This window comes from Jaculus jaculus, chromosome X, assembly GCF_020740685.1.
Source record: "Jaculus jaculus isolate mJacJac1 chromosome X, mJacJac1.mat.Y.cur, whole genome shotgun sequence".
Classification (NCBI taxonomy): domain Eukaryota; kingdom Metazoa; phylum Chordata; class Mammalia; order Rodentia; family Dipodidae; genus Jaculus; species Jaculus jaculus.
In genome coordinates, this window is record NC_059125.1 from 94295690 (window position 1) to 94323410 (window position 27721).

General features: G+C 38.7%; 2 protein-coding genes across 7 annotated transcripts; one reads left to right on the plus strand and one right to left on the minus strand.

The window, feature by feature from the left end:
* The first annotated feature begins 453 nt into the window (after positions 1-453).
* Positions 454-26323, plus strand: Cstf2 (cleavage stimulation factor subunit 2). 6 transcript variants are annotated; one of them, XM_045140648.1, is made up of 16 exons: positions 454-585; positions 2310-2388; positions 2912-3081; positions 3903-4039; positions 4624-4743; positions 4857-4994; positions 8074-8197; positions 10281-10346; positions 11411-11473; positions 14241-14339; positions 14995-15136; positions 16144-16319; positions 16568-16860; positions 22820-22975; positions 23728-23853; positions 26090-26323. In XM_045140648.1, exons 1-15 carry the CDS (start codon positions 528-530, stop codon positions 23848-23850), a joined length of 1944 nt encoding a protein of 647 aa, XP_044996583.1. In that variant the 5' UTR covers positions 454-527; the 3' UTR covers positions 23851-23853; positions 26090-26323. The 6 variants fall into 6 exon arrangements, with proteins under 6 accessions (XP_044996583.1, XP_044996584.1, XP_044996586.1 ...); XM_045140649.1 differs by having other exon boundaries at positions 14280-14339; XM_045140651.1 differs by lacking the exon at positions 14241-14339.
* Positions 20088-20804, minus strand: LOC101599322 (SAP domain-containing ribonucleoprotein). The gene has a single exon (XM_004668790.3). It carries the CDS (start codon positions 20801-20803, stop codon positions 20171-20173), a length of 633 nt encoding a protein of 210 aa, XP_004668847.1. The 5' UTR covers position 20804; the 3' UTR covers positions 20088-20170.
* Positions 26324-27721: the final 1398 nt, after the last annotated feature.

Sequence of the window (27721 nt, forward strand, 5' to 3'; positions counted from 1 at the left end):
GTTACAGTGCTAGCAGAGGCACTGGGAGCCACTCTTTTCACGTCTAGCTGGACTCTCTTCACTACTCCCCCCTCCACACAACTTTAATAAAATTACAGGGTGCGCGCTGCAGCGATCCTTTCCTAAGGCAGAACTAAAATGAAAGTGTCCAGGCTGTTAGCAAACAATTTCCCTGCTACCAAGACAAGGCTGCTGCAGCTATCTGTACTATCGCTGACACATGTTTGGATCAGTGGAAGCGAAAATGATTAATAATGATCTCTGCAGGTTAAAAGCTTTCGAAGGTAGTCAAGCCCCTCTTCAATCACGCTGGGATCACAGCTACTCTCAGACTGTAGTCCCACCCACCGATGGATTCTCCTCCTCCGGACAAAACGTACAGTGAAATGACGCTAGGGGAGGGCCTTGCGCTCTCTTCCTCCAGGCTTTTCCGGCTCAAGCGCCCTACGGAAGCGTGGTCGGCGCTGGGCTTGCTCTCCTTGCGGAAGTGTGTGTTTCGGCGCACCGGAAGACACTGGGAGCGAACGATGGCGGGTTTGCCTGTGCGAGACCCTGCGGTGGATCGTTCTCTACGTTCTGTATTCGGTGAGAGGAATTCAGTGGAGCCAAGCGCCGGGGAGGGGCCAAAAAGGACATGGGAGCGGTGAGAAACGCTCCCTTGGCACCTCCCATCATCTCCCTTCCTGGAGAGCCAGTGTTGGGCCAGGCATGCTGCTCTCCCTGCTGATCCTGTCTGTGGGGTGGGCAATCTGATGTACTCTAGGCCTGATGAACTTGAGATCTCAGATTTTCCGCAGTATCATTCAGGGAGTTGGATTCTAGCATTCATTTTCTATGCATTTTCCCATGTATAATTTACAATTATTTGAAGAAAGGGTGCAGAGTAACAGACCTTGAACCATACTGCCACTTTTTACAGAGGTTGTAGATACCTGTTTCTGATTCCCATGTGCTTTTATTTGTTGGTTTGAAACAAGATCTCATTAACCCAGGCTTGGCTTGAACTCATATAGTGGAGGATGACCTTAAGATCTTGATCCTTCTGCCTCCACCTCTCAAGTGCCAGGATTGCTGCTCTGCATCCACCATTCTTTTTTTTTTTTTTTATGTAGTGCTGTGACTCTAACCCAGGACGTGGTACATGCTGTGCAAGCCCTCTACCAACTAAGTTATAACTCTAACCCCTCCTTTGCATTTTACTTGCAATATTTCGTCTGTAATAAGAACATACACTTGGTATCTTCATGTGAGTTTAAATAATGAATGATTTAAAAACCATCAGAGAGATTTTAACGTGGATGGAAACTATTCCGAGTTATTGTAACTGGATTATTGTAAAGTTACTTTTAAATATGTATTGATTTTTTGAGTGCTGAGGAAGATGAGACAGTTGGATTTCCTCAAGTTCAAAACCAGCCAAAGCTATAGTTTCCTGTCAGTCTGAGCTACATATGAAGATCCTGTCTCAAAAATAAAAAAAAGAACCCAGGCATGGTGGTGCATACCTTAAATCCCAGCACTGGGAGACAGAGGTAGAAACATCACTGTGAGCTTGAGACCATTCTGACACAACAGTGAATTCCAGGTCAGCTGGGCTACAAGGAGGCCCTACCTCAAAATAAACAAACAAAAAGCACTGTGTGAAACTATAACAAAACAATTCAGCAGGTGGATGTGGTAGTACACGCCTTTAATCCTAGCACTCTGGACTTGGAAGTTAGTGATTTCCAACTCAGCCTGGGCTAGAGTGAGACCCTACCTTGAAAAAATAAACAAAACCTATTTGAGAATAAATTTTAAGTACTCCCTGCTAAATTCATGATTATTCACCCCAGTATATGTATAAATGGAACCTGCTTTTTAAATTATATGTCTGTTACTCAGTAGCAACACTTGTTGATCTTACACTTAATATTTCCATCAAAATTAGCAAATATCTAATATTTGTCAGGCCTGCCTGAGAACTGTTGGGGAGACACTTTTTTTTTTCAAGGTAGGGTCTCACTCTAGCCCAGGCTGACCTGGAATTCAATATGTAGTCTCAGAGTGGTCTCGAACTCATGGTGATCCTCCTACCTCTGCCTCCCAAGTGCTGGAATTAAAGGCGTGTGCCACCACGACCGGATTGGGAGACATGTTTTTATATTTAGTCTGGCTTGTTTTGCTTGAGAGGTCTGACAAAATACAATAAAGTTGGTTTTGGAGAAAACAATGTTGAGCCTCTTATTACAAATTTGATAAAAGTCTACTTTCTCACTAAGGATATTGGTTATATTCTCGGAATTTTATCATGCTATCTTATTCCTTAGTGGGGAACATTCCTTATGAAGCTACTGAAGAACAACTGAAAGACATCTTTTCTGAAGTTGGACCTGTTGTTAGTTTCAGGTGAGATCCTCTTCTGTTTCATAGTGGGAGATTGTTTAAAATCACCAAAAATTTTAAGCTGCATCTCACAAACCATATTATGCACATTCAGTCATAACTAAAAAAACAATGTTTTTCATTAAAATGTTTTTTAAATCACCACTTCAGTAACAGTATCACAGTATCTCACATTTTCCTTTTTTTTGTTTTTTTCATATTTTGTTTATTTATTTGAGAGAGTGAGAAAGAGGCAGAGAGAGAGAGGGAAAATGGGCATGCAAATGAACTCCAGATGCATTTGTCCCCTTGTGCATCTGGCTTACGTGGGTCCTAGAGCGTCAAACTGGGATCATTTGGCTTTGCAGGCAAACACTTTAGCTGCTAAGCCATCTCTCCAGCCCTCATTAAAATGTTTTAAAAGCACAAGGCAGTCAGATGGTAATCTTTCTTACAGTGGGCCAAATTAGAGCATGGTAGTATTTGCAGAAATCCTGCATGTGTGTAGCATTTAAATTTCTTTTTGATACTTGATTTTGCTCTTCAGATTGGTATATGATAGAGAGACAGGAAAACCAAAAGGTTATGGCTTCTGTGAATACCAAGACCAAGAGACAGCACTTAGTGCCATGCGGAACCTGAATGGGCGTGAATTCAGTGGGAGAGCCCTTCGAGTGGATAATGCTGCCAGTGAAAAGAATAAAGAAGAATTGAAGAGTGAGTATGAGTCTGTAGCATGCAGTATAAGTCAGTGAAGATGGAACCATGAAAGTTTTCATTTATGATTGTTTTGGAATATGCCAAATACTTAGAGCCAAATAGCTTCTTTCCTGGCCAACCTGAGTTAGAGAAGTGTATATCGAAGAAAAAAAAAAAAAAAAAAAAAACCAAGGTAAGCTGGGCGTGGTGGCACACCTTTAATCCAAGAACTCGGGAGGTAGGAGGGTTGCCATGAGTTCAAGGCCAACATGAAACTACGTGGTGGATTCCAGATCAACCTGTACTAGAGTGAAATCCTACCTCGAAAGAAAAGCCAAAAAAAAAAAAAAGGAAAAAAACAAGGTAAAGTTGACCACAAATCCTTGTATTGCTAAGGAGCTGGTTTCTAGTTAAAGGGGAATTCAAGGCCATCAAGTGTAGTCAGTTATGTGTGTACATTGCCAGAGCAGTAACTGGTGGGGGTACTGAAGGCATTTTATGGTGAACTTTATGAGATAATAGATTCAGAAATTTTTCTGTTGAAATTAACATATTTTTTTCTATTTAAGTGTCCCTTTGAAATGATTTGTCAAAAGAAATCAATGAGATTTCATTCTCTGAGGTTAACATCAACTATGTGATCACTGTTCCAGCTTTCTTCTGAGAACAGACCATACACTATCACATTCTTTCACAGGAACAAGAGATTGTTTTTTGGATCACTTATTTTTCAGTTCCACAGAAATTAAAGTTGGTGATTACTGCTTACAGCAGCCCTGGAAATTTTTTTTTTTTTTAATTTTCCCTTCCTAACTTTTCTGTACTTTCTTCCTAATTAGGCCTTGGCACTGGTGCTCCAGTCATTGAATCACCTTATGGAGAAACCATCAGCCCGGAGGATGCTCCTGAGTCCATTAGCAAAGCTGTTGCTAGTCTTCCACCGGAACAGATGTTTGAGCTGATGAAACAAATGAAGGTGGGATGAGACATTAGCTTGTGAATAAAGTAATTCATATCAGACTTTTCAGGAAATGAATTGATATGTTACTGGCTGTTGTTTCCTGAGCTCAAGTAGTTGTTTGTATCTCTAGATACATTATTGCACCTTCAATATTCTGTACATGTGTGTACGCTATATTTTACATTTTTTACAAGAAGCTTTCTACTTTTGTAGTGAAACACCTACCCTAACAATCCAGTGGAATTTGGTGGCCCTTGTAGATATCAGATACAGATATTAAAATGTTGCTTTTTTGTGCAAGTGACAGTATATTGTATTGTAAATGCCACTTTTTCTTGCCATGGATAAGAGTTTGTGTTCCATGTAAATCAATTGTAACTTACCAGGCATGGTGATGCACATCTGTAACTTTAGGTCTTGGGAGAGTATGGCAAGAGGATCAGGAATTCAAGGTCATCCTTGACTACATAGTGAGTTTGAGGCTAACCTGGGCATAGGAGACCCTGTCTCTTAAGCATTACATTAACCAGATGAGATATGGCTCTACATCATGAGATTCTCAGTATTGAACCTGAATGGGAATCTTCTTATCTCCTCAGCTCTGTGTCCAGAATAGTCCCCAGGAAGCACGGAATATGTTGCTTCAGAATCCACAGCTGGCTTATGCTTTGCTGCAAGCACAGGTAGTGATGAGAATTGTGGATCCTGAAATTGCCCTGGTGAGTGTTTCTGGTTCTTTACAGAAATATTAGGGCAATCCTTGAGCAGGGTAGGAACTACCTGGTTGCTTTGTTAAACAGACAGCTCATAGGTTTGTCTTTTCACTTTTTAGAAAATTCTACATCGCCAGACAAATATCCCAACGCTGATTTCAGGCAACCCTCAGCCAGCCCATGGTGCTGGGCCTGGCTCAGGATCCAATGTTTCCATGAACCAGCAGAATCCTCAGGCCCCTCAAGCCCAAACTTTGGTAGGGCTTTATCCCTTAATATTTCCTTTATCTGTCTTAAAATGTTATTTTCTTTTTAGGAGAATATATTGAGAGAAGAAACACCAGGAATCAGAGATGGTAATTATAATTTGAGGCATAAAAAGCCATTTCTAGGAGGCAGACCACATGTCAACTAAAGAATATAGTTTCACTTCTGAGTTCAGCAAATCAAAAGATACTTCCTGTATACCCTTTTCTTATAAGATAATTTTGTGGTTATGTATGCCTGTAACTGTAGTTAGTGCTTCATTATTCCATATATGTTATCTAATTTAATATTCACCACAGTTACATGAGGCAGGCACTCTTATGATCTTCATTCTTAAGTGATACAATGAAAAGCTTATGTTCAAAGCATGATACAAACTTGCTACCATAAAAATTTGATACATTTAGCCGGGCGTGGTGGCGCACGCCTTTAATCCCAGCACTCGGGAGGCAGAGGTGGGAGGATCGCCGTGAGTTCAAGGCCACCCTGAGACTACAGAGTTAATTCCAGGTCAGTCTGGACCAGAGTGAGACCCTACCTCGAAAAACCAAAAAAAAAAAAAAAAAAATTGATACATTTAAAAGTTGAAATTATTTCCCTACAAAAAGGTAGTAAACACCAAAGACAAAGTGGGAAAACACTAACCCACATATGATAGGCAAAATGCAAATTACTTAATAAAAATAGTCATATTAAAAAAATGTTTATTGCCACATTATGCTAGTGAAAATTTGGGACATCTGCAATGTACATCATGGAAGAATGGAGAAAATGTGGTATATTTATCCAATGGGAAACTTTAAGCAGCTAAACAAACTATATGTACAATGTGAATGGCTCCGTAAAAAAACTGTTTTTGTTGCAAGCAGAGATAGAAAGAGAGAATGGGCACAACCGGGCCTCTTGCCACTACAAACGAACTACAGATACATGCACCACTTTGTGCATTTGACTTTATGTGGGTTATGGGGGAATTGAGCCTCAGCCATCAGGCTTTGTAAGCAAATTCCTTTAACTGCTAAGCCATCTCTCCAGCCTGTGAGTAACTATTAAAAACATAATTTCACATAGCATTAATCTAAGCTAGGATACATAGTATCAACACATTTAACTCAAAAGATATAACACTATACAGAAAAAACATGGGGGCTGGAAAGATAGCTTAGCAGTTAAGCGCTTGCCTAAGGACCCTGGTTTGAAGCTCTATTCCCCAGGACCCACATTAGCCAGAATCCAGGTGCACAAGGGGGCGCACACACACATCTGGAGTTCCTTTGCAGTGGCTAGAAGCCCTGGCACGCCCATTCTCTCCCACTCTCTCCCTCCCTCTCTCTCTCTCTCTCTCCCTCCCTCCCTCTTTCTCTATCACACTCAAATAAATAAAAATAAACAAGAAACAATGGGCTGGAGAGCTGGCTTAGTGGTTAAGTGCTTGCCTGTGAAGCCTAAGGAGCCCTGTTTGAGGCTGGATTCCCCAGGACCCACGTTAGCCAGATGCACAAGGGGGCCCATGCTTCTGGAATTCGTTTGCAGTGGCTGGAGGCCCTGGCACGCATTCTCTCTCTCGCTGTCTGCCTCTTTCTCTCTTTCACTCTCAAATAAATAAATAAAAATAAACAAGAAAAAATATGTCAGCATAAATTCCAAATATGTGTTGCATGAAATGTACAAGTATATATGTAGTATATAGTGATGAATATAAAATTTCCAAACAGCTGTAGGAAACCTTTGTTAAAAACTACAGGATATAGGGTATGATTGAGGAAAATCATATAGGAGAGTTCATTTGCATATATAATGTATTTTCTAAGCAGAGTAGTTATTACATTTTCTACATTATTTATATGTAATTTTGCATTAAAAGTATCTTAAAATTGGTAAGAAAATTGCTACCAATTACCCAGTAGAAAATGGGCCATGTGCATAAATAGTTCACAAATGTAAAAATAAAATAGTCAATGTTAAAATAAATGTAACCATAAATTAAAATAAGCTACCATTTTTCACCTATCAGGTTAGCAGAGATAAATAATGTGGGTGATTTTTACAAAGATATAGGGCAAGGACTCACAAACATTTTCTGCAAATACCTAGATAGCAAGTATCTTTAGTGTTGTAAGTCATAGGATCTGTTACAATTATTCTATTGAAGTTGTATGAAATAATATATAGAGAAGTATATTTGATTGCTTTCAGTAAAACTTAATTTATAAAAAGTGACAAAATTTAGTTAGCAGTCCATAGACTGCCAGCCCCTTATCTGAATAAATATTATTTTTGCAGAAATAGAAAATTGACTCTGAAAGGTTTGTTAGTCTAAAAATAGAATTGTAAGTGGCAAAACTAGATTCTAAACCTCATTTGTAGCCTCTTTTTTTTGTAGCCTCTTTTTCTTTACCTTCTCTCTACACATTTCATCTTTTCTATTTTAGAATTTTGTGTAAATGTGTGTAATTTTTTATTTAACTTAGTTTTTATTCTTTCTGTTATGTTGCAAAGAAGTGCTGGTGTCTCTGGGGAATAAACTGATGAAAAGATAACACTCCCCTTCTCTCAAGGAACTTCAGTGTAGCATTAAAAATTCCACATTCTCCCCAAACACTATCCAGGGACAAAATCAGTCCCTCAGGTCTTGTAAGCAAGCACCTTTAACTTCTGAGCCATCTCTCTAGCCCTAAGTCATGTTTAGCTGTTATTACGAGGCACAGTCATGAATTCAAGAATGAATCCTATATGTAACTTGTCATGTACATAAGGTTTGTTTGTAAGTTTCTGTATTTAGGATATTCTCCATATTAAATGTTCACATAACCAGACTTGTGGAATTGCTTCTGTGGATTTCAATGTATGATAGATCTAATGTTATAGACAACAAAAAGAGTGTTTGGGAGAATGCTTGGAGCTACCAATTTGAAGAAGGCTTTAAGGTCATAAACTTAATGTTTGGAGTCTTCACAGAGTCGTGTGTGTGTGTGTGTGTGTGTGTGTTAAATCCATATGTATTCTCTTATATAACTATATAAAATGTATATAATAATATATATATTTTCTTTTTTTTCTCTTGGTTAGGGTGCAATGCATGTCAATGGTGCACCTCCTCTGATGCAAGCATCTATGCAAGGTGGAGTTCCAGCCCCTGTGCAAATGACAGCTGCTGTAACAGGACCTGGTCCCGGTTCCTTAGCCCCTGGAGGTAACTTTCATTTAGAGTCTTTTCCATTTGTTACTTTACTTAAGTTTTATCTTAGTAACTGCTGCAGTACAGCCAAATTATTATTATGTGACACTAGGATTTTGAAAGAAAATTAATGTACAGCTAGAAAGTATCCTAGGATAAGGAGATAATTAATAAATGATTTCTTGGTTGTTTTGTACTGTTTTTTATAAAGGTCTCATTATATAGCCCAGGCTGGCCTCAAATTCTCAATGTTACTGCCTCAGACTCCGAAGTATTGAGATTAGAGGCATGCACTACCAGTTCCAGCTAAATGATTTCAGAAACAAGTGTACTGATCACACACTTGGATGTCACAATAATGTCAAATTGATACAAGTGTTTCTAAATGCCTGCTCTCCATTTCTGTATTCACTTGGTCATAAACTGAAAACAGACATACAGGTTATGATCAATGTCTTCTGTGGACCAAAATTGAATAGCATTGTGCTGGTGGACAGACAAAATGTAGGCATGTAGGAGACTTAAATAATATAATTAGTAAGTTCCACTTACTCCTTGGAAATACCCTCCTGTCTTTTGAGGACAGAGCACACTCTACCCATCCAAATAACCATCAAACTTTTTTTTTTTAACTGTACTTAGCCTCTGAGTTAAACCTTAACAAACTTGAAACATAGAGATATTTTAGATCACATTCTCTGGTTGTAAACTGAAAAAAAAATAAAAAAATACTTAAAAGGTGATTGAGAAGATTACTTGTACAGTTAAGGAACATACTATAGCTAATCCTTGAATTAAAAGGAAACAAAAAAAATTTATAAAGTAGCTAAATGAAAACAAAAAGTTTTATGTACATATATATTTTATTCAAAAAGCATGAGAAATAGTAAAGGCAGTGTGTAAATGAAAAAATGAATATCTTTAAATGCCTGTATTTAAAAAGTTAAGGAATTCTAAGTGTTACTTCTGATGAATTAGAAAATTAATAAATGAGAAAATACCAAGAAGAAATTAATGAATATAAGCCTAAAATTTAAATGATTAAGCTTTTGAAGTATATGTTTTGAGTTTATAGCATATATGTTTCTGAATTTACTATAACTTAAAACTACATGAAGATTTTTAAGGTATCCTGTGTAGAGCTCTATGACAATTGATGAGAAAGAGCAAGAAAAAATGATTAGAAAGATGAACAAAGAAAATACACAAGAATTTCCTAGATAAGTAGAACCAAATGACTAACCAAAGCAAATTCATTTAGACTTAGGGAGTTGCAAATTAGATAACAATAAGATGGCACTTAAACTCATCAGAGTACCAATTTGCAAAGAAAGATGACAATATTCATGGAGAAAGTTGTGTTTATACATTGCTGGTAGAAATTTGAAGACTTTCAGCTTTTCACAAAATAATATAGCATGAAAAATTCATGTATATTTTGACCTACCAATTCCACTAATGAGAATCTAGCCCATTCAAATAAAAGTGGTATTATGTGATGTATGTGATGGTTTATTTAATGAGAAATTATGCCCACAATACCTTCTGCTGTCTTTCCCTCAGATCCTAAGCCTTTGTATTGTTTTGGTGATTGGTCTGAACACAACAAATAGAGTAACACATTATGGCTGGAAGGGAGCTTTGAAATCATTTAGACCAGTGGTTTTCAAATGTTGATATGTATCAGAATCTCCTGAAAGGCCTATAAAATACAGGTTGTTGATCCCTACTCCCAAACTGGGTAATTCAGCAAGTCTGAGGTGCCAAGCCTGAGAATTTGCAGTTCTAACATTTTCCTGCTGATGCTGGTATGGCTTGTCTGGAGACCACATTCTGAGAACTGCTGTTTGGAACAACTTGTTCATTTTACACACGAGGAAGCCTGGGAATGTAATAATTTTATTGAGTCATTTGTTCAAAACCATAGTTACTTAGTGGCAAGGGCTGGGCTAGCACCCAGTTCTTGGGTTCTTAATCCATAGCATGTTAGTACCTAGCATGTTCAATGAAACAGGGAGAATGTGATGTGTACTTTCTATTTTAGGGAAGTATTAATGAACTGCAAACAAATCAGCTTGCCTTTTATCCCCACTCACAGCATATCTTGCTCCTTTGAGGAAAAGAGAATTATTGCTATGTGGAAGGGACCAGACAAGGATTTGTGGTGCGTGATCATTCTTTATATAGTAGTCATCATACCCCATCTGGTTAGAGTAGACTGTAGGTTCTCAGCCCTGTTAAATCCACTACCTCCTTTTTGTAATGGATATTTTATAATGAACTTATTATCCAGAAATGAAATGTACAGATTAGATATAACTTATGTAGCATGACTCCAAAAAAGTCCCCAGTATAATGCCCTAACTACACTATAAAAGTAAGTAAAAGGTTACTAATTTATAATTTAAAAATGTTAATATGCAAGTGTGTAGGTACAGTTACACTAGGTAAGCTGTTTGCATCTATATTATGAATATACAAACTAAAAATGTAGATAGTCATGTTTGCTTTGACAACTCAAATACCATAAGAACTTTTGACATGATTTTCCTAAATAGTGAAAAAATTATACTAAAATTTTTAAAACAAATTTCAGTACACATAATTCACTCAGTAATTGTATTTCTAGAAACCTCAGCAAATATATATTAAAACAATGCAAATAACCTGATTACAAATAAAACAGACTTGGGATCTACATTAAGACGGCTACCAACAGTGTTTTCTTTCTATGAATGTTCAACGAGACATTTGAAAGTTTTATAAAACACAAGATAATCCTTGCTTTTGTAGGATTGTCTCATACTTTGTAGGACACAGTATCCCTGGAAACTTTTCATTCAATGCCAGATGTTTCCCTACAAATCTTTAACATGACTGACATAACATACCCACACATTTACAGAATACCTTAGGAATGGTATTGCCTCCTGCGAAAGGAGGTCCGTGGGTAAGTGGCATTATTTTCCTTTATTACAGAAGAGCTGCCACAATTTTGGTAACTAATGATGTGAAATATTCTTACTGAACTTAATTTTGTCACTGAAGTGTGACATATACTAACAAACCCCAGCCTTTGTCCCACTACATTGTTGAGTGGTAGTTACCACCTTCCCTTATAGGTTTCTCCATGTGGGGAAAAATAAGGAAATTTGTAAACTCAGCCATTTTGTTAACTTTTTGTAGTATCCTAATTTGTGTTTTTCTTTCCTGCCCTTTATCTTCCAGGAGTAATGCAGGCCCAGGTTGGAATGCCAGGCAGTGGACCAGTGCCTATGGAACGAGCACAAGGTAAATGTCAATATCTAATTATTGTGAACTGTACTTGGAAATGTTCCATATCTGTAATCTCTAATATATCACCTACTAACCACCAGTGGCAATTTAAACATTAGCTTAATTCAAAAGATAAATTCAAATTAAGTGTAAAATTTGGTTTTCTAGTCACAATAACCACATTCTAAGTGCCCAGTAGTCACATGTGGCTAATTAACACCGCAGTGGACATTGCAGAAACAGAATAGTTCTATCATCACAGAAATTTTCATGAAGCAGTGTTGCTCTAGACTTTGCACCTGGTTATTCTGAGCCTAGCTGTGCAAGGACTGATGCTGAAACAAAAGCATCCTTTGTGTCTTAATGGTCTCATGACTCCACTGAAATGTCCTTATTTACACTCTATGAATAGTTGTAGCCTTACAATTAATTTTTAACAGTGAGCATATGGTGTATGTCCATGACTAGATTTATAGCACTGAGCCAAACTGGTGGGGTATCCTAGACATAGTAAGAAAATTTGGCAAGTTTCTGTTGACAGAAACATAACAGCATTAGCATATCAAAATCTTCACATTGTTTCTTCATGTAACTGGACAGTTAAGGAACACAAAGTGTAGTAGTTCAGTTGAGGAGATCAGAAGGGGAGAAAAAGAAAGGGGTGAGTATATAGTGGATGCACTTTAGCAGTACTTGGGGTTGAATATAGGGCATTGTCCATGCTAGGCAAGCACTCTGACACTAAGTTTCATCCCCAGCTATACTCAGCCATTTTGTTTCATAAATAAACTTGTGAGTTAGGTGCCGTCACTGCACCTTTGCTGGATGCTCAAGAGTTGTTAAGTATCTCAAGGGGATGAGGTAAGTAAATGGTAACATTTGAGCACTGGGGACTGGATTCAGTATTTCTCTTTTCTTCCAACCTAGAAGTGACAGAGCTGATTGAAATCTTTGAATCCAGAATCTGTCCACTTTCCATCATTCCACATCGCCACTATATTAACTTCAAAAACATTGTTCAATACGTTCTACTCTAATTCTTTGGGTCCCTGTGATGGGAATAGTCTGAGTTGGACAAGAACGGACAAGCTCAATATTTTTCTTCTTAGTTTATGGTCTATAAGTAAAACACATTGGAAAAGCAAAATACTAAGACATAGGTCCATGGTTGCACACTGGGCTTGATGGTTGAAGTGATAAAAGTGATGTCTTCTTTTTAAAAGTCTGGCAGCAAGACAAACTCCTGGCCAAATACCTCATCTTTTCTCTTAAATACCCACCTCAGGTTTTTGTGCTGCTGTATGTTCTCATCCCATTGATAACAATACATGGTATTTATGCCAATATTTTTGCAATAGTGAGAAGGCATTAGGACTGCTAGCTTCCCCAAGACATTAATTTATCAGTGAAACTTTGGCTGGTTAACACATACTTTCACAGGTATCTTTCTTTCTACTATAATTATTTCCATCTTTCTGGTAAAGAATTTATAAAGGGAAATGACTCATGTTTCAAAGATATTTCAATGACTTATTCAAGAAAAAAAACAAAGTAAATTTAGCTTTCTATAGTACCCAGCAGAGGAAGCAAGAATCCTTGCATTTGTGCCCAGTGTGTCTTAATCTTCCTGAAATGCTTATTTCTTGTGCACATCTGTAATGGTGAAGGGAAGCAGTGAGGTGTTTTAGAAGATATTTCTTGTTCATACCATGTTTGTTTAGTGTTAGTGCCTGTTTCATCTCACTAATCTTTGTTGTCATGTTAGTGATCAGAATCTTGTTATGGTAGAAAGTGAAAGTTTCTTTATCCTAAGTTCATTCACTTTATTCCCCCTATTTGAGATGATATATATATTTTTGTTTGTTTGTTTGTTTTCAAGGTAGGGTCTCTCTACCCCCGGCTGACCTGGAATTCACTATGTAGTCTCAGGGTGGTCTGGAACTCACAGTGATCCTCCTACCTCTGCCTCCTGGGTGCTGGGATTAAAGGCATCCACCAACATGTCCAGCTTATCTGATATATTTTTAGTGGCAGAAATTTTGTGCCTTAAAATATGATAAAGGGCTGAAGAGATGGCTTGGCCGTTAAGGCACTTGCCTGTGAAGCCTAAGGACACAGGTTCGATTCCTTAGTACCTACAGAAGCCAGATGCTCATGGTGGCACATCCATCTGGAGTTCATTTGCAGTGACTAGAGACCCTAGCATGCCCATTCTCTCTCTCTCTCTCTCTCATAAAGAAATTAAAAATAAAAAAAAAAATATGCCTAGCATGGTGGTGCACACCTTTAATCCCAGCACTGGAGAGGCAGAGGTTGGAGGATTGCTGTGAGTTGGATGCCAGTCTGAGACTACATAGTGAATTCCAGGTCATCCTGGGCCAGAGCGAGAACCTACCTCAGAAAAACCAAAAATATTTTAAAAATATGTTAAAAGTATTGCCCCACTTCTGTTATGACCTCTATAGTTCTCACATTCCACATTTTAGTACAATTTCTTGCATTTTGCTTTTGAACATATGTTTATCTTTAGTAGGGAGATTTAAAAAAAATTGTAAGGGCAGAAGGAAAAATCACAAGTGGTTGTTGTGGCCCAAATAACTCCAGTGGCTTATGGGTTTCCCTTTAAGGAAGTTATCTGGTCAGAGGAAAACAGTTTCAAATACCAAAAAGACGTACTGTTGGTTAGGAAATTTTGTAACCAGACTAACAAGCTCTTTTCTTAACGTACGTATGTAAATCTCCAGTCTCCCTATATACATTTCTGTGTGTGTTCTATTTTAAGTGTCTGCTGTTTCTCCTTTTGAACTTACTGCTTACCTAGGAACCCTACAGCACTCGCCCGTGGGACCCGCCGGGCCTGCATCAATTGAGCGAGTTCAAGGTACTCATTGTATCTGCGGGTTTCCTTTTGCTTGTGATATTCAGGGTGGGGTGTAAAGAGGAAAAGAGCTGCTTGGCAGTCATCCTCACATTTCAAACCCAAAACAGTAGGTTTCTTTTTGTGTGTATGTGTGTGCGTGTGCATGTGTGTGTTTAATTTTTTTCCCTATTGAGGCCACAAGCCTAAGATTGACCTCTTCACACAGGGCAGAGAACATGGCTGATATGGGCATCTGTCTGAGGCTGTACTCCCTCCCTACTGGTGTCAGGAGGCTTGGATGGAATAATCTGTAAAGAGACACCAGGTTCTTGCAGAGCCATGGCAGTGTTCACATATGCCAAGACCCTACCTCTCTTTTGTGGTCATTGAACTAAAATTGATTAGAAGGAAAACCAGGAGCTTAAGACTTTTCAGGTCACAGTGCTAGTCCTTGACAAGTTGCTCCCCAGTTTGCTCTTTATATCATTCCATCCATACCTCCGACATGGCACAATCTGCCTACACCCTGCTTCTGTTCTTGAGCCACGAGAGGACTCTGCTGTGGTGAGGTTTCACCCACTCAAGTGTCTGAATTATGTTGTCAGTGGTACAGAGTCATTTCTTGTCTCTGTATTTGTCTTTCACAGCAGTAATTCCCCGTTTGTTTCCCCGTCAGTGCCGATGCAAGACCCCAGAGCAGCTATGCAGCGGGGAGCCTTGCCTGCCAATGTCCAGACGCCTCGTGGTCTGCTAGGAGATGCTCCAAATGACCCACGGGGAGGCACTTTACTTACTGTAACTGGAGAAGTAGAGCCTAGGTAAGTACTAACATGGAAAGAAACCGTTTGAGAAGTCAGGACTTTTCCTGCCTGCATAGCAACTCTTCGTGCACCAGTTGTACCTGTTTATCCACTTTAAAAGAGAAATATTAGCTGGCATGGTGGTGTATGTCTTTAATCTCCACATTCATGAGGCAGAGATAGAGCAGAAGATCACTGGGAATTTGAGGCCACCCTGAGACTACATAGTGAATTCCAGCTCAGCCTAGGCTACAGTGAGACCCTACCTCAAAAAAAAAAAAAGGATGAATATTTTTGGCCACTGGCCAAGACTGAACCCTTACTTTTCCTAAGGCAAAGGTGTAAATACAAGGCATGACTATGAACTATGACTACTGTATTTTCAGAAATTGCAAATTCTAATACTTACATACTTCAACAAGGAAAACTTGTAGTGGTAATACTAGTAGTAGCAAAAATAATAGTTATTAACATTAATGGGGCTCACCCTTGACTCTGCTAGGTAGGTCATCTTATTAGACCTGCAGGACTCAAGCCTGGGGGTATAGCACTTGACTAACATGCACATGACCCTGGGTTTAATCTTTATCCCCACAAAGATAAGAAGGGAGAGAAGGAAATCCAACCAACCCTAAAATCTGGATTATAAGTCTTATTTTATTAAAAAAAAAAAGGCATCAAGAAGTAGAATAAATGTCTCAGATCACATATCTAAAAATGATAAAGCCTAGATTTGAGTCTAGGCAGTCTAAATCTAGAACCCATGTTGTTAAGCACTATACTAAATACTCCATATGTGCAGTGAATATCCATTAATTCCTTCCTAATTATGAATGCCCTGGTCATGGATATTTTCCAATACACGGATTTCTCTGGCTTTTCCTTGATCTGCTTGGCATTGTCTTACTAACACTTACTGATGTTTGTATCAGTTCTTTATTGGATATTTACGTACTGATATTCTGGATGACAATCTACTGTTGGTGTGTTCTGCTTTAAAATATATCACTTTTCTCTATGTTTAGAGGTTACCTGGGACCACCTCATCAGGGTCCACCCATGCACCATGTTCCTGGCCATGAAGGCCGTGGACCACCCCCACATGACATGAGGGGAGGTCCATTAGCTGAGCCCAGACCTCTAATGGCAGAGCCAAGAGGACCCATGCTAGATCAGAGAGGTCCACCCTTGGATGGCAGAGGTAAGGGGAAACCACACCACAAGGCTAACTTATAGATATGGGTTGACAAAGAACTCAGCTTTCTTCAACTCCAGTCTGCAGTAGAGGGTTGATAGACATCTTTCAGGTTCATCTACTATTCTGAGAAATTAGGAGATGAGTCTCATAGCTGAAAAGAGATGTGAATAGAGAAATAGATTCCCATCTTTATTGAACTATTAGTTCTTATAGGTGAGTAGCTACACAATGGTTGTCTTACAACTTTATAGGTGGGAGAGATCCCCGAGGAATTGATGCACGAGGGATGGAAGCCCGAGCCATGGAGGCAAGAGCACTAGAAGCCAGAGGACTGGAAGCCCGTGCCATGGAAGCTCGTGCAATGGAAGCCCGAGCCATGGAAGCCCGTGCCATGGAGGCTCGTGTGATGGAAGTCCGTGGAATGGAAGCCAGAGGCATGGATCCCAGGGGCCCAGTTCCTGGCCCTAGAGGACCTATGCCTAGTGGAATCCAAGGTCCCAGTCCAATGAACATGGGAGCTGTTGTTCCACAAGGATCCAGACCGGTATGTATAACATTTCTGGCATCTGTGTGAAATTTTGACTGTTTTTCAGTAATTATTTATTTAACCTGATTGTTACTGCCTTCCAACTTGAACTGTATCTTTGGTTGTTCTAAAGGGAAGACTAGGATCTCCCTTTACTTCTCTATTCTATAGGGTAGTGATTTTCCTGCTGCCAGGATTGTATCTTGTCCCACAATTTTAGTAGTTAGCTCTTTCTGAAAAGAGCCTGGGAACATTTGCAAGTCAGAGAGTACTCTTCACTGTGGATACAAACCAACATCACAAAGAAGGCTTTTCTAGAAAAAAAGTGGCTTCTGGCGTCTCAGCCCAAGCCTGCCTTGGCATCTTGATCTGTAGGATCTCCATATGGAAAGATTACAAATCTCCCCCAGATGATGCTGGGCTAGAGCATGTGAGTGTCAGGTGTCATTTAGATAATTGAAGGTGACAGAAACCTGTGATCTATTGTTATCAAAACACTTAAATGAAGCGGAGGGAATTTACTCGTGATCACCAAGAATCTATGGAAGAAAATCTGTATCTTCTCTCTTTTACTTGGCTGTCCATGTGTCTGTGGTACTCTACAATTGTCAACTCCTCTTCATCATTCACATTTGGTTTTTATATGCTGACATCTTCATTTCCCTTTAGATCCTCCACCTTCCTATTTTCTTCCTCTTCTGTGTACGTCTGTCTTCTGCTTTCTTATGTTTATGTGTCCTCTTATGTATTTGAGGGAGGGGAGAAGGAGAAAGAGAAGAACATGGCAACTGGAATGGGAGATGTCAACTATCCAGTTGTCTTATTTCATAGGCTTGGAAACTGACCACCAAGCATTCGGGTGACTTAGACAAATTCACGGTTAAAAAGATAGAACAAAGAATAGCACTCACTCTCGGCTGGCTACTCTGTCCTGTTATCTGCATGTGTGTACCTACATGTATGGATGCTTATCTACCCATATTTAAGATACCAATGTGGCTTATTTCTTAGTATGTAGAATAAAAATATTCTCAGGCTGGAGAGATAGCTTGGCAGTTAAGGTACTTGCTTGTGAAGCCTAAGGACCCAGGTTTGATTCTCCAGGACCCACATAAGCCATATGCACAGGGTGGTGCATGTATCTGGAGTTTGATTGAAGTGGCTATAGGCCCTAGTGCACCCATTCTTTCTATCTTTTTCCTCTCCCTCTCTTTGTTTCAAATAAATAAATAAAAATTTTAAAAAGTATTCTCTTTTGTTTTTCAAGTTTGTTTTTTGTAGGGGACAAGCATGTGCCACTTTACACATGTGGAGATCAAAGTATACAGTTGTGCAGGTCATAATACAACTTTGAGGTGTCTGTGCTCCTCTTTCTTTGAGGCAGGATCTCCTGCCACTGCAAGCAAATGGCCAGACTGCCAATGAACAGCAGACTAGCTAGCCCATAAGCTTTTGATTATCCTGGCTCTGCCTGCCATTGTTCTAGGTACATTGGGATCACAGATGCATGTGCCAGTTTGAATTCAGCTTTATGTGGATGCTGGGAGATTGAACCTAGGTCAAGCACCTTTAACCACTGAGCAATCTCCTTAGACCCTCAAATTCTGATGTTTCAAAAAATGTTCCTGTAGCCTGGTATGATTTTGCACACATTTAATCCCAGCTCTTGGGATGCAGAGGTACCGTGAGTTCTGTTTGAGGCCAGTCTACAACTACAGAATGAGTTTCAGGTCAGCGAGGGCTAGAGGGAGATACTACCTTGGGGGGAAAAAAAATATATATATATATATACACACACATACACACACATATATGTAGGAGGTCCCATATAGTCAGTAGCCTCATAATATAAATGTTTTTTATGTATTTTATTTATTTGTTTGTTTGTATGTTTATAGCCCTGGCTGACCTGGCACTCACTCAAGCTGGCCTCAAACTTATAACAACCCTCCTATCTCAGCCTCCCAAATGCTGGTATTGAAGACATGTACCACCACACCTGGCCCTGGTTTCTTTGTTTCATTTGGTTTGGTTTGGTTTTTTGAGGTAGGTTCTCACTGTACCAGGGCTAACCTGGAATTCACTATGTAGTCTCAGGCTGGCTTCAAACTCACAGTGATCCACCTACCTCTGCCTCCCAAATGCTGGGATTAAAGGCATGTGTGCCACTATGCCCAGCCCTAATAGGCATGTTTGTATACATTCATTCAATAATTATTTTATGAGCACCTACTAAGTACCAAATACAGATCACGAGTAAGGATATGCTATAAACAGAAAAGTCCTTGCCCCTATCCAACTTACATACTAGTTGAGGAGACAGATACCTACTATTTAGTGTGCTTCTCGTAATTCTACTGATGATTCTGTACAAAAAGACATTAAAAATAATGCTAATGTCTTGTTCCTTTTTCTGTTAGTATTTGAATTCATTGCTCTGTGATACTAATTGGTGGAGAGTTTTCTGGCATTAAGGATAAAACCTGGGGCCTCACATATGCTAGGCAAGAACTCTACTACTGAGCTACACCTCCAACCCAGTATGTATGTATGTATGTATGTATGTATGTATGTATGTATGTATGTATATATGTGTATATATATATGGTTTTTTGTTTGTATCTTGAGGTTAAGGTCTCACTCTAGCTCAGGCTGACCTGAAATTCCCTATGTAGTCTCAGGGTGGCCTTGAACTCATGGTGACCCTCCTACTTCTGCCTCCCAAGGCATGTGCCACCACAACTGGCTCCAATATAGTTTTTTGTTGTTGTTGTTGTTTGGTTTGGTTTGGTTTGTTTGTTTGTTTTTTCTTTTTGGTTTTTCGAGGTAGGGTCTCACTCTAGTCCAGGCTGACCTGGAATTCACTATGTTGTCTCAGGGTGGCCTTGAACTCACAGTGATCCTCCCACCTCAGCCTCCCAAGTGCTGAGATTAAAGGCGTGTGCCACCATGCCTGGCCAATATGGTTTTTATTAATGGTCTGTGAAGTCAGTTAGATCCAAGGTAGAGAAAATAAGAATTTAACCTTCATACATTTTAATTTTTTTATTTTCTTTTTTTTTTTATTAACAACCAAAATAATTAAAAACAACACAACCTTAAAGGTAGAACATCAGTAAAGTCAAACTGCTGCTGGAGTTCATGGATGAACCTGAGGTACATGCTTTCTCACTGCGAGGCAGGATATAAGCACGTAACTGCATTTAGGGGTATACATATACATATACATATATATATATATATATATATATATATATATATATATATATATCCAAGAAGAATCAGAAGTGGAAACCACTGGAGAACAGAAAACACCAACAACTTTTCATCATGCAATCCCAAAGCGCTCTGCTCTTTTCCTCTTCTTTGCCTCTGTGTCCTCTGTGGCTCCAGTTCCAGCTGAACTTGTGACTATCCCAAATCGTTCCTTCCTTTTCTTCAACTTCTCATCATCTTCTGACTTTCTAGAGATTGCAGAGACATTCAAACCAAATCTTTGTGCTCTTTCCTTCAGCTTATCCAGATTGACCACAAGCTTGTTGTCAGATGACAGACCTTTTGTTGGAGCTAAAGGAATGCCAAATCTAGCTGCCCGAGCAGCTTTCTTACTCTCCAAGCTCACGGGCACATTGAATCGTTCAGCCCTTTTCTGCATTCTCTCGGTCTGTGGCATTTCAGATGTAATTTTTACCACCTTCTTTTCTGATGCCACATCGACAGTTTTTTTAGGAGTTTCTTCCTCTTTGGCAGGCAGCTCTATGGGCTTCGGTTCTTCTTCCTCTGTTTTGTCTCCCAATACATCTTCATCATTTGCTTCCTCTTCAGCATGTTCTTCAAGATATGCCTGGAGCCTATGGATAAGATCTTGTTTTATTCCCTTGGTTTCCAATCCACGAGCAAGACACTCTTGCTTTAGTTCAGCAAGCTTCAGCTTGTGCAGCTCCACCGTCTCCGCCGCCATCTTCTCACCCCGCACTCCAACATTTTAAATTTTCATAAAATTAATAAGCTCATTTATAAATAAATTTATAATACATCCAATCAACACTAAAAACTATATAGAATGTCACTTCTCCTGTATCTCTCACTTGTGATAATTGTTCTTCTAGATAATTTCTTTGTTGTATTACTTATGTACTTTCCAGCAAAAATATTCTCCTTTCCCCCACATCATGATCATGTTTATTTTATCTTAAGAATATATCCTTAATTCATTATTTTAAAATATCTTATTTTTATTTATTTATTTGACAAAGAAAGAGAGAGAATGGGTGTGCCAGGGCCTCCAACCACTCCAAACAAACTCCAGACTCATGTGCCCCTTGCATCTGGCTAACCTGTGTCCTGGGGAATCGAGTCTGGGTCCTTTGGCTTTGCAGGCAAACATCTTAACCACTAAGCCATCCCTCCAGTCCCTTAATTCATCACTTTAAATTGCATTTCTAAAATTTATCTGCAGTCCATCTACTTGGAGGTTTGTAGTTGCTGGGCTTATTACAAGGATGATTATGTAATTTATTTCTAGAGAAAGGATGACAGTTGAGTGTTAAAGTGCTAATAATAATGGACTTCTACACAAAAGTACAAACTGGAACAATCTTACGCAGACTAAGATATATGGTCACTCTTGCTAGTGCTTATCTGCCTAGAACACTTACCTCTGAAAACTTAAAATGGCCCTTATTGGGTGATTATTTCTCTTTTTTTTCTTTTCTTTGTTAGAGAGAGAGAGAATTGGCACACCAGGGCCTCAGCCACTGAAATCGAACTCCAGATGCTTGCACCATCTAGTGCACATGTGCAACCTTGTGCTTGTGCCACCCTTTTGCATCTGACTTGCATGGGATCTGGAGAAAGATGGAACATGGGCCCTTAGGCTTCATAGGCAAGCACCTATCTTTCCAGTCCAAGTGGTTATTTACTAAAAGTACCTCAAATTAGTATTAATAAGTACTAGTAAGAATAATTGCATGTGAGTGGTCCAGAACTCTTCTTAAACAACTGTTTTAATGAAAAAAGTATTTATAAGGTATACTTTTTCTGAACTTGGAAGGAAAAATATTTATTCATTATTTCATTATTTTATTCATTGTTATGATTCAAGGTCAATATTAAATAGATCCATCATTGTGTATTCTATGATATAAAGAATAGTTCTCTCCTGTTTGGTTTCTGGTCCTTTTCACTGTCAGGTTGTTACCTGGCTCTTCACATTGCTGCCATGGTCGCTACTCCTAATAGGTGTTTATATTTCTGTATGTTTTGATGCTTCTTATGTGCTGGGGAAGCAGGTAACAGGTTTGTTAATTTATATTTAATAAGGGTGCCTTAAGCCCTGCTGAATGCCTGAGTGTGAACATAACTCAGGTAGAGCCCATCCAAAAGCCTCAGCCGGTGCATAGAGGCTTTTATGTCAGGGTCTGATAGTCTTCCAAAGAATTGGTTGAACTCACTGACAAGCTTAAATACCAATAAGTATAATACAACTGCATTTTGTTGTTTTACGCAAGTCTTGCTGCAAAAAATGCTGGGATAATAATAGTCTTTTCTCTAGAGGCCTTTCCATCTCCTTTCTGCCTAACATGGTCGCTGCCTTGTGAAATAGGGCCCTTGGAACAAACTAACTACGATTCAACTAAGTAGGCAGTAGCACTGTAATATCGCTTCCTCAACGGACCAATATATTTTTTTGCCTAAAATATGTTATATTTCCACTAAGCACTAGTTTCTAGAGTGCTCTGGTTTTTTCCTGTGCTTTTATGGCTGAACTTTGCTTAGTTCAAGTGTTTGTTGAAGACGCTGGAACTGCTGTAAGCACATATATGAAACTTATTCATCTTTGGCTAGAGCTTGCCTTCTGCCGATGCTAACATTAGAAGCTGATCGTTAGATTGGACCCAGAGCTCTGTACTCTGTTAAGCTTCCCTGTATGTCAGAAGTTCTGAAAAAAAAACTCTTTTTGTCTTTGTGTACATAGGTCCCAGTCATGCAGGGAGCAGGCATGCAAGGAGCAAACATGCAAGGAGCAAGCATGCAAGGAGCAAGCATGCAAGGAGCAAGCTTGCAAGGTGGAAGCCAGCCTGGTGGCTTTAGTCCTGGGCAGAACCAGGTCACACCCCAGGATCATGAGAAGGTAAGCAACACTGTCTGACTGCCTCCATATGCACAAATCTAGTCTTTTTGATCTTTTCACAGTTAACCATGTGGCGATCCTGGGTCTTCAAAGTCCTTTTGGAGGTGATGTTTACTCTAATTTAGCAATCTTATATTGTTGGCTGAACATTTGTGAACCTGATCCTAAAGTTATTAAGTAGATATAAATGACAGCTTGTTTTATATTTCACACTCATCTTTGAATAGCAGATATTTTGTGCAGAGAAAATTTGCCTATAAATCCAAACTCTTTGCCTCCTCCCCTCTCTGTCTTATCCCCAATAACAGTGGCAGATTCCCCACAAGTATATCTTTCTGTTGCTATGTTCGGCTACTGTGGGAGCTGTATCTTATGGAAAGGCTAAAACTTGTGGGAGGGGGGAAGAAACTTTCAAAACAGGATTAAAAACTGAAGAACTCCCAGGGGGGCACAGATCCCACCTTAGTCTGGAGGAACTTTAAGTTCCTGAAGGTGTCTGTTTTGAATTGTCTAACCTTAGGTATTTTAATTTATACTTGTTCTTTTCATTGTGTTTCTTCTCACCAGATTTTTTTCCTTCTTTTTGGCCTGCTTGTGTGAAATCTTTTTCCATTTTTCCTCATAACCCACTACAGCAGCTTTTTGGAAAGAAGCTGGTGGTGGTTTTTCTTTGTTTATTGTTATTATTAACTATTAATTATTATTATTGGCCACTGTAACTGAAACTCACTATCTTCTTTCCCTCTGCACAGGCTGCTTTGATCATGCAGGTTCTGCAGCTGACCGCAGACCAGATTGCCATGCTGCCTCCTGAGCAAAGGCAGAGTATCCTCATCTTGAAGGAACAAATACAGAAATCCACTGGAGCGCCTTGAGAGGTGAGCAGACTTCATCGTACCAGATCAGGACTACTAGTCCCTTCTCTATTCAGAGTATATACTTTCAGCTTAACCATCAGCATGATGTTCCCTGGGGCCCTTAAGCCTTTCCATTAGACTCTACCCTCCACTAATCAACAATTGGGGAAGGTTTTAGATCACTTGTTCAGTTGTTAAATGACTTCCAGCCTTTTTTAATGATAAAAGTATTGTGAGATCAGTTTAACAAAATTCATCAGATACAGGAATGTAGAAAGTTAAATGTAAAAGACCTGTGTCATGAATCCCATTTCTGCAGCAGGATATTTCACTATAATTTAGCATGTATCCATCCACAATCATTTATTATATTAATTCTAAACTCTCCCATCAAAATGAAGAAAATAGAAAACATTTCAATAAAATATGTAATTATATGAGCTTCTATTTATTTCTAATGAACATTTTGACAGTAAACTTATAGGATATTTAAGATAGATGTTTACCATCATCAATTTTTATACATTTTGGATATTGCCACACACTGCTAACCATATTTTCCTTGCTCATCAGTTAGGTAAAAGATTCAAGTATACAGCTTCATCAGTAATCATATAACCTAACTTGTTGGACAAGCACTATCTTTTTTTAACAAAATTCCCAAAGCTGGGGAGAAGGCCCAGTGATTATAAGCACTTGCTGCACAGGTCCAGAAACAACAGTGTGGACCCCTATAAGCTACATAAGAACAAGTGCAAGTATTACAGCATGTCTGTGAGTTGGTGTCAGGAGACTCTCAAAGCTAGTCTGGTGTTTTCAATGAAAATAATAAAGAGACTATGGTTCAAACAAGGTGGAAGTTAATTAAGGTAACCTTAGGGTGTCCTCTGACTGCCACACACCATGGCACATGTGCCTATACATTCATGCATGTGCCTGTACACATGTGCATGCATGCACACACCTACACTCTATATCCCCAACACCTTTTATAAGTAGCTCTATATTCCGAAAGTAGTTTAAAATTCATATTGTCCCAATATTTGCTGCAATCTACTTTTTAATTTTTACTTTTTACCCCATTCCTGCTACAGTTTCTACTTATATGTTATACAAAAATAGTAAACTCACTTATGGTAATTAGAAGTCTTACTAAATATATTTTAACCCATATTTGTAATATCTTTAAAACCTCCAAACTACATATTACATCACATGTACTTAAACTGGAAATGACTAATCTTTAATTGGAAGCTGTGATACATACATGGCTATCTAGACTTTTGGTTTGGTCAGTATTTTACCTTTCTTTCAAACATTCTATTTTCTTCATTAAACACGAACTATTTATTATATTCCTATGAATTTATTTTACTAATTATATGAGAGAAGGCATTCTCTGCAATGTGAGAAAATTACTGGTTTGGAAGAGTAAAGATAGAACTATTTCTCAAAGTTCTGCAATTATGCATTCCTACTATATGTCATCTGCCTGGCACATTAACTTCAGGGTTTTTGCATTTTTTTAACCTTTGAAATAAATAACATTCATGAGGACATTGGAAAACAGAATGAATCTCATGTGTACTTCACACATATTCAGTCATAATCTCTTACCCTTTGGCTTTGTTGAACAAAGCCAAGCACATGTTCTTGTAACATTACTGTGAGCTAGACTACAAATTTTACTCCATTTTCTCCATTTTATCTTACAGCAATTTATACCAATGTATGTGAAATTACAGCTATGTGATTTGATTTGAGCAGGGTTTTACTGTCTGTTAAAATGTGTATGCATGTTGTGGCTGAAGTATTGGCCCTCTGTTCTAGACCATTACAGACAGGCTTATTGCCATTAGAGATAAGTGTTTCTTAAGTAGGAGTGGTTTTGCCTCTTCTGGCGCATTTGCCAGTTTCTAGAAACATTTTCTATTGTCACAACTTTAGATAGTATAGTATGCACTGGCATTGAGAGAGCAGAAATCTGAGATGCTCCAAAGTATCCCATAATGCTCAGGACATGCCTCTCACTCCCTAATATCAGGTTGCTCTGGCTTAAAATATCAGTGTAGTGCTGAGGATGAAAAACCCTGCCCCAAATGGCCATTGCTTTAACAAGGCTAAAGGCTCATAGCAATTGATCTTTTGTATATCCTTCCCTTTCCCCTTTGATTTCTTTCTTCCTTTCTTTCTTAATATTTAGGAAAGAGTACTTTTTCTTCACTTTTAATGGATTTCTCCAAACTTTTTCTTACAGGTTTTCAAAATTACCTGGCAACAAATCTGGAAATTAAATTCCACAATGCTGTTGAAATATTGAAAAAAACAAAAGGTGACTTCTGCATCCTAATCCCCCATGACTCAAATTGGTGCCAGGTGGAGGACTCACATCACCTTCTTTCAGAACAAAAGCAGTTCATTTTGTTGTATTAGTTTGTATATTTTCTGTGACTTGAAATAAACTTTGAACACAATTTTAGTACACTGTAAATTGATACACGACCCTTTTGCTTTTAAAAAGCTGAACACCAAGGGTGAAACCTTAGATATGTTTTCTACCCTTACTGTAGAATTGTACTTTAATGTTATATTATCATAGCTCTATTTTTACTTTAGGTTAACCATTTATTCTTCTTGATATTTGAGAATTTCTTAGAAGCAATGTTTTCTGGAATTTTATTTTTGTTGAATTTGCTTCCAGCAAGATAATTCTAGATTTTTGAGTCTTCTGGGAGAAAATAGCACATGCTTGGAACTGTAAAATGGCCAGAAGGCCAACAAAGCAAATAGCATACCACAGTGGTATGTTTGTTTAAGAAAATCCAATTATCAAATTTTTTTTTTTTTTGTTAATCGCAGGTATGAACATACATAGTTCAGAGTTAAGACAAAGATTGTGTTGGCACCAGTTTGAGTGTGTGTCAACTAGCCGAGAGACTGTGACATTTACTTATCTGTTGTGAAGCTCTTCTGTCTAGGTAGCCAACTTCAAAGGTTTACAAAGTCACTGGTATTTTACATGTTCAAACTTAATCAAAAACAAATTCAGTGAACAAAATAAATTTAACCTTATCTCCCAGAAAATCACAAACTTTGTGGCCCTACCCTATAACCAAATTTATGCTAGAAATGTCAAACATAAGAAAACCCTAAAACTTTTACGTTTTTCTCAGTTTTAAGAGGACCAAGTGTCGAGTACAGGCAGGCAGATTGCCCAGTAGTCTGGCCTGCTTCTTTGCAAGTAGGAATGAAGATAATTAGTGCCACTAGCTAGCCTGTAGTTCTCCTTGCCTTCCGTTCTCATAGTGGCATTAAAGAGGAACATGGTTTCTCTCCATCAGGCCAACCTCAAGGGTTAAGAGTTGCCTTAATAATTAGTAAAGTTTACTGGAACTACTTTGAGTTTATTTATATTCTTAGAATCTTGCTCTCTGGGTTAGGGTTGTGGGCAGGTAAATTAAAAATCATGGTATAGGGCTGGAGAGGTGGCTTAGCGGTTAAGCGCTTGCCTGTGAAGCCTAAGGACCCCAGTTCAAGGCTAGATTCCCCAGGACCCACGTTAGCCAGATGCACAAGGGGGGCGCACGCATCTGGAGCTCGTTTTGCAGTGGCTGGAAGCCCTGGCGCGCCCACTTTCCTCTCTCTCTCTCTCTCTCTCTGCCTCTTTCTCTGTCACTCTCAAATAAATAAACAAAAAAAAATATTTAAGAGTCATGGTATAGGCTCAAGAATGTAATCACGTATTGCTTACAAAAGAATACAAAAATTGTCAAGTTAATAAGACATTAAATGAGGGATTTTTCTTAGCAAACATATGCAAAAAGCATTTGCTAAATATTTCATACTGTAACCTATCAGGAAAAAAATGCAAAACAGCCCTGAACTTTCT

Excerpts from the sequence above, each read along its gene's own strand:
- Cstf2 (XM_045140648.1), top strand. The coding sequence starts at position 528 with ATGGCGGGTTTGCCTGTGCGAGACCCTGCGGTGGATCGTTCTCTACGT. Across the intron at positions 10,347-11,410 it reads GGACCAGACAAGGATTTGTG|GAGTAATGCAGGCCCAGGTT; the intron begins GTGCGTGATCAT and ends TTTATCTTCCAG. Across the intron at positions 16,320-16,567 it reads TCCACCCTTGGATGGCAGAG|GTGGGAGAGATCCCCGAGGA; the intron begins GTAAGGGGAAAC and ends ACAACTTTATAG.
- LOC101599322 (XM_004668790.3), bottom strand. The coding sequence starts at position 20,803 with ATGGCGGCGGAGACGGTGGAGCTGCACAAGCTGAAGCTTGCTGAACTA.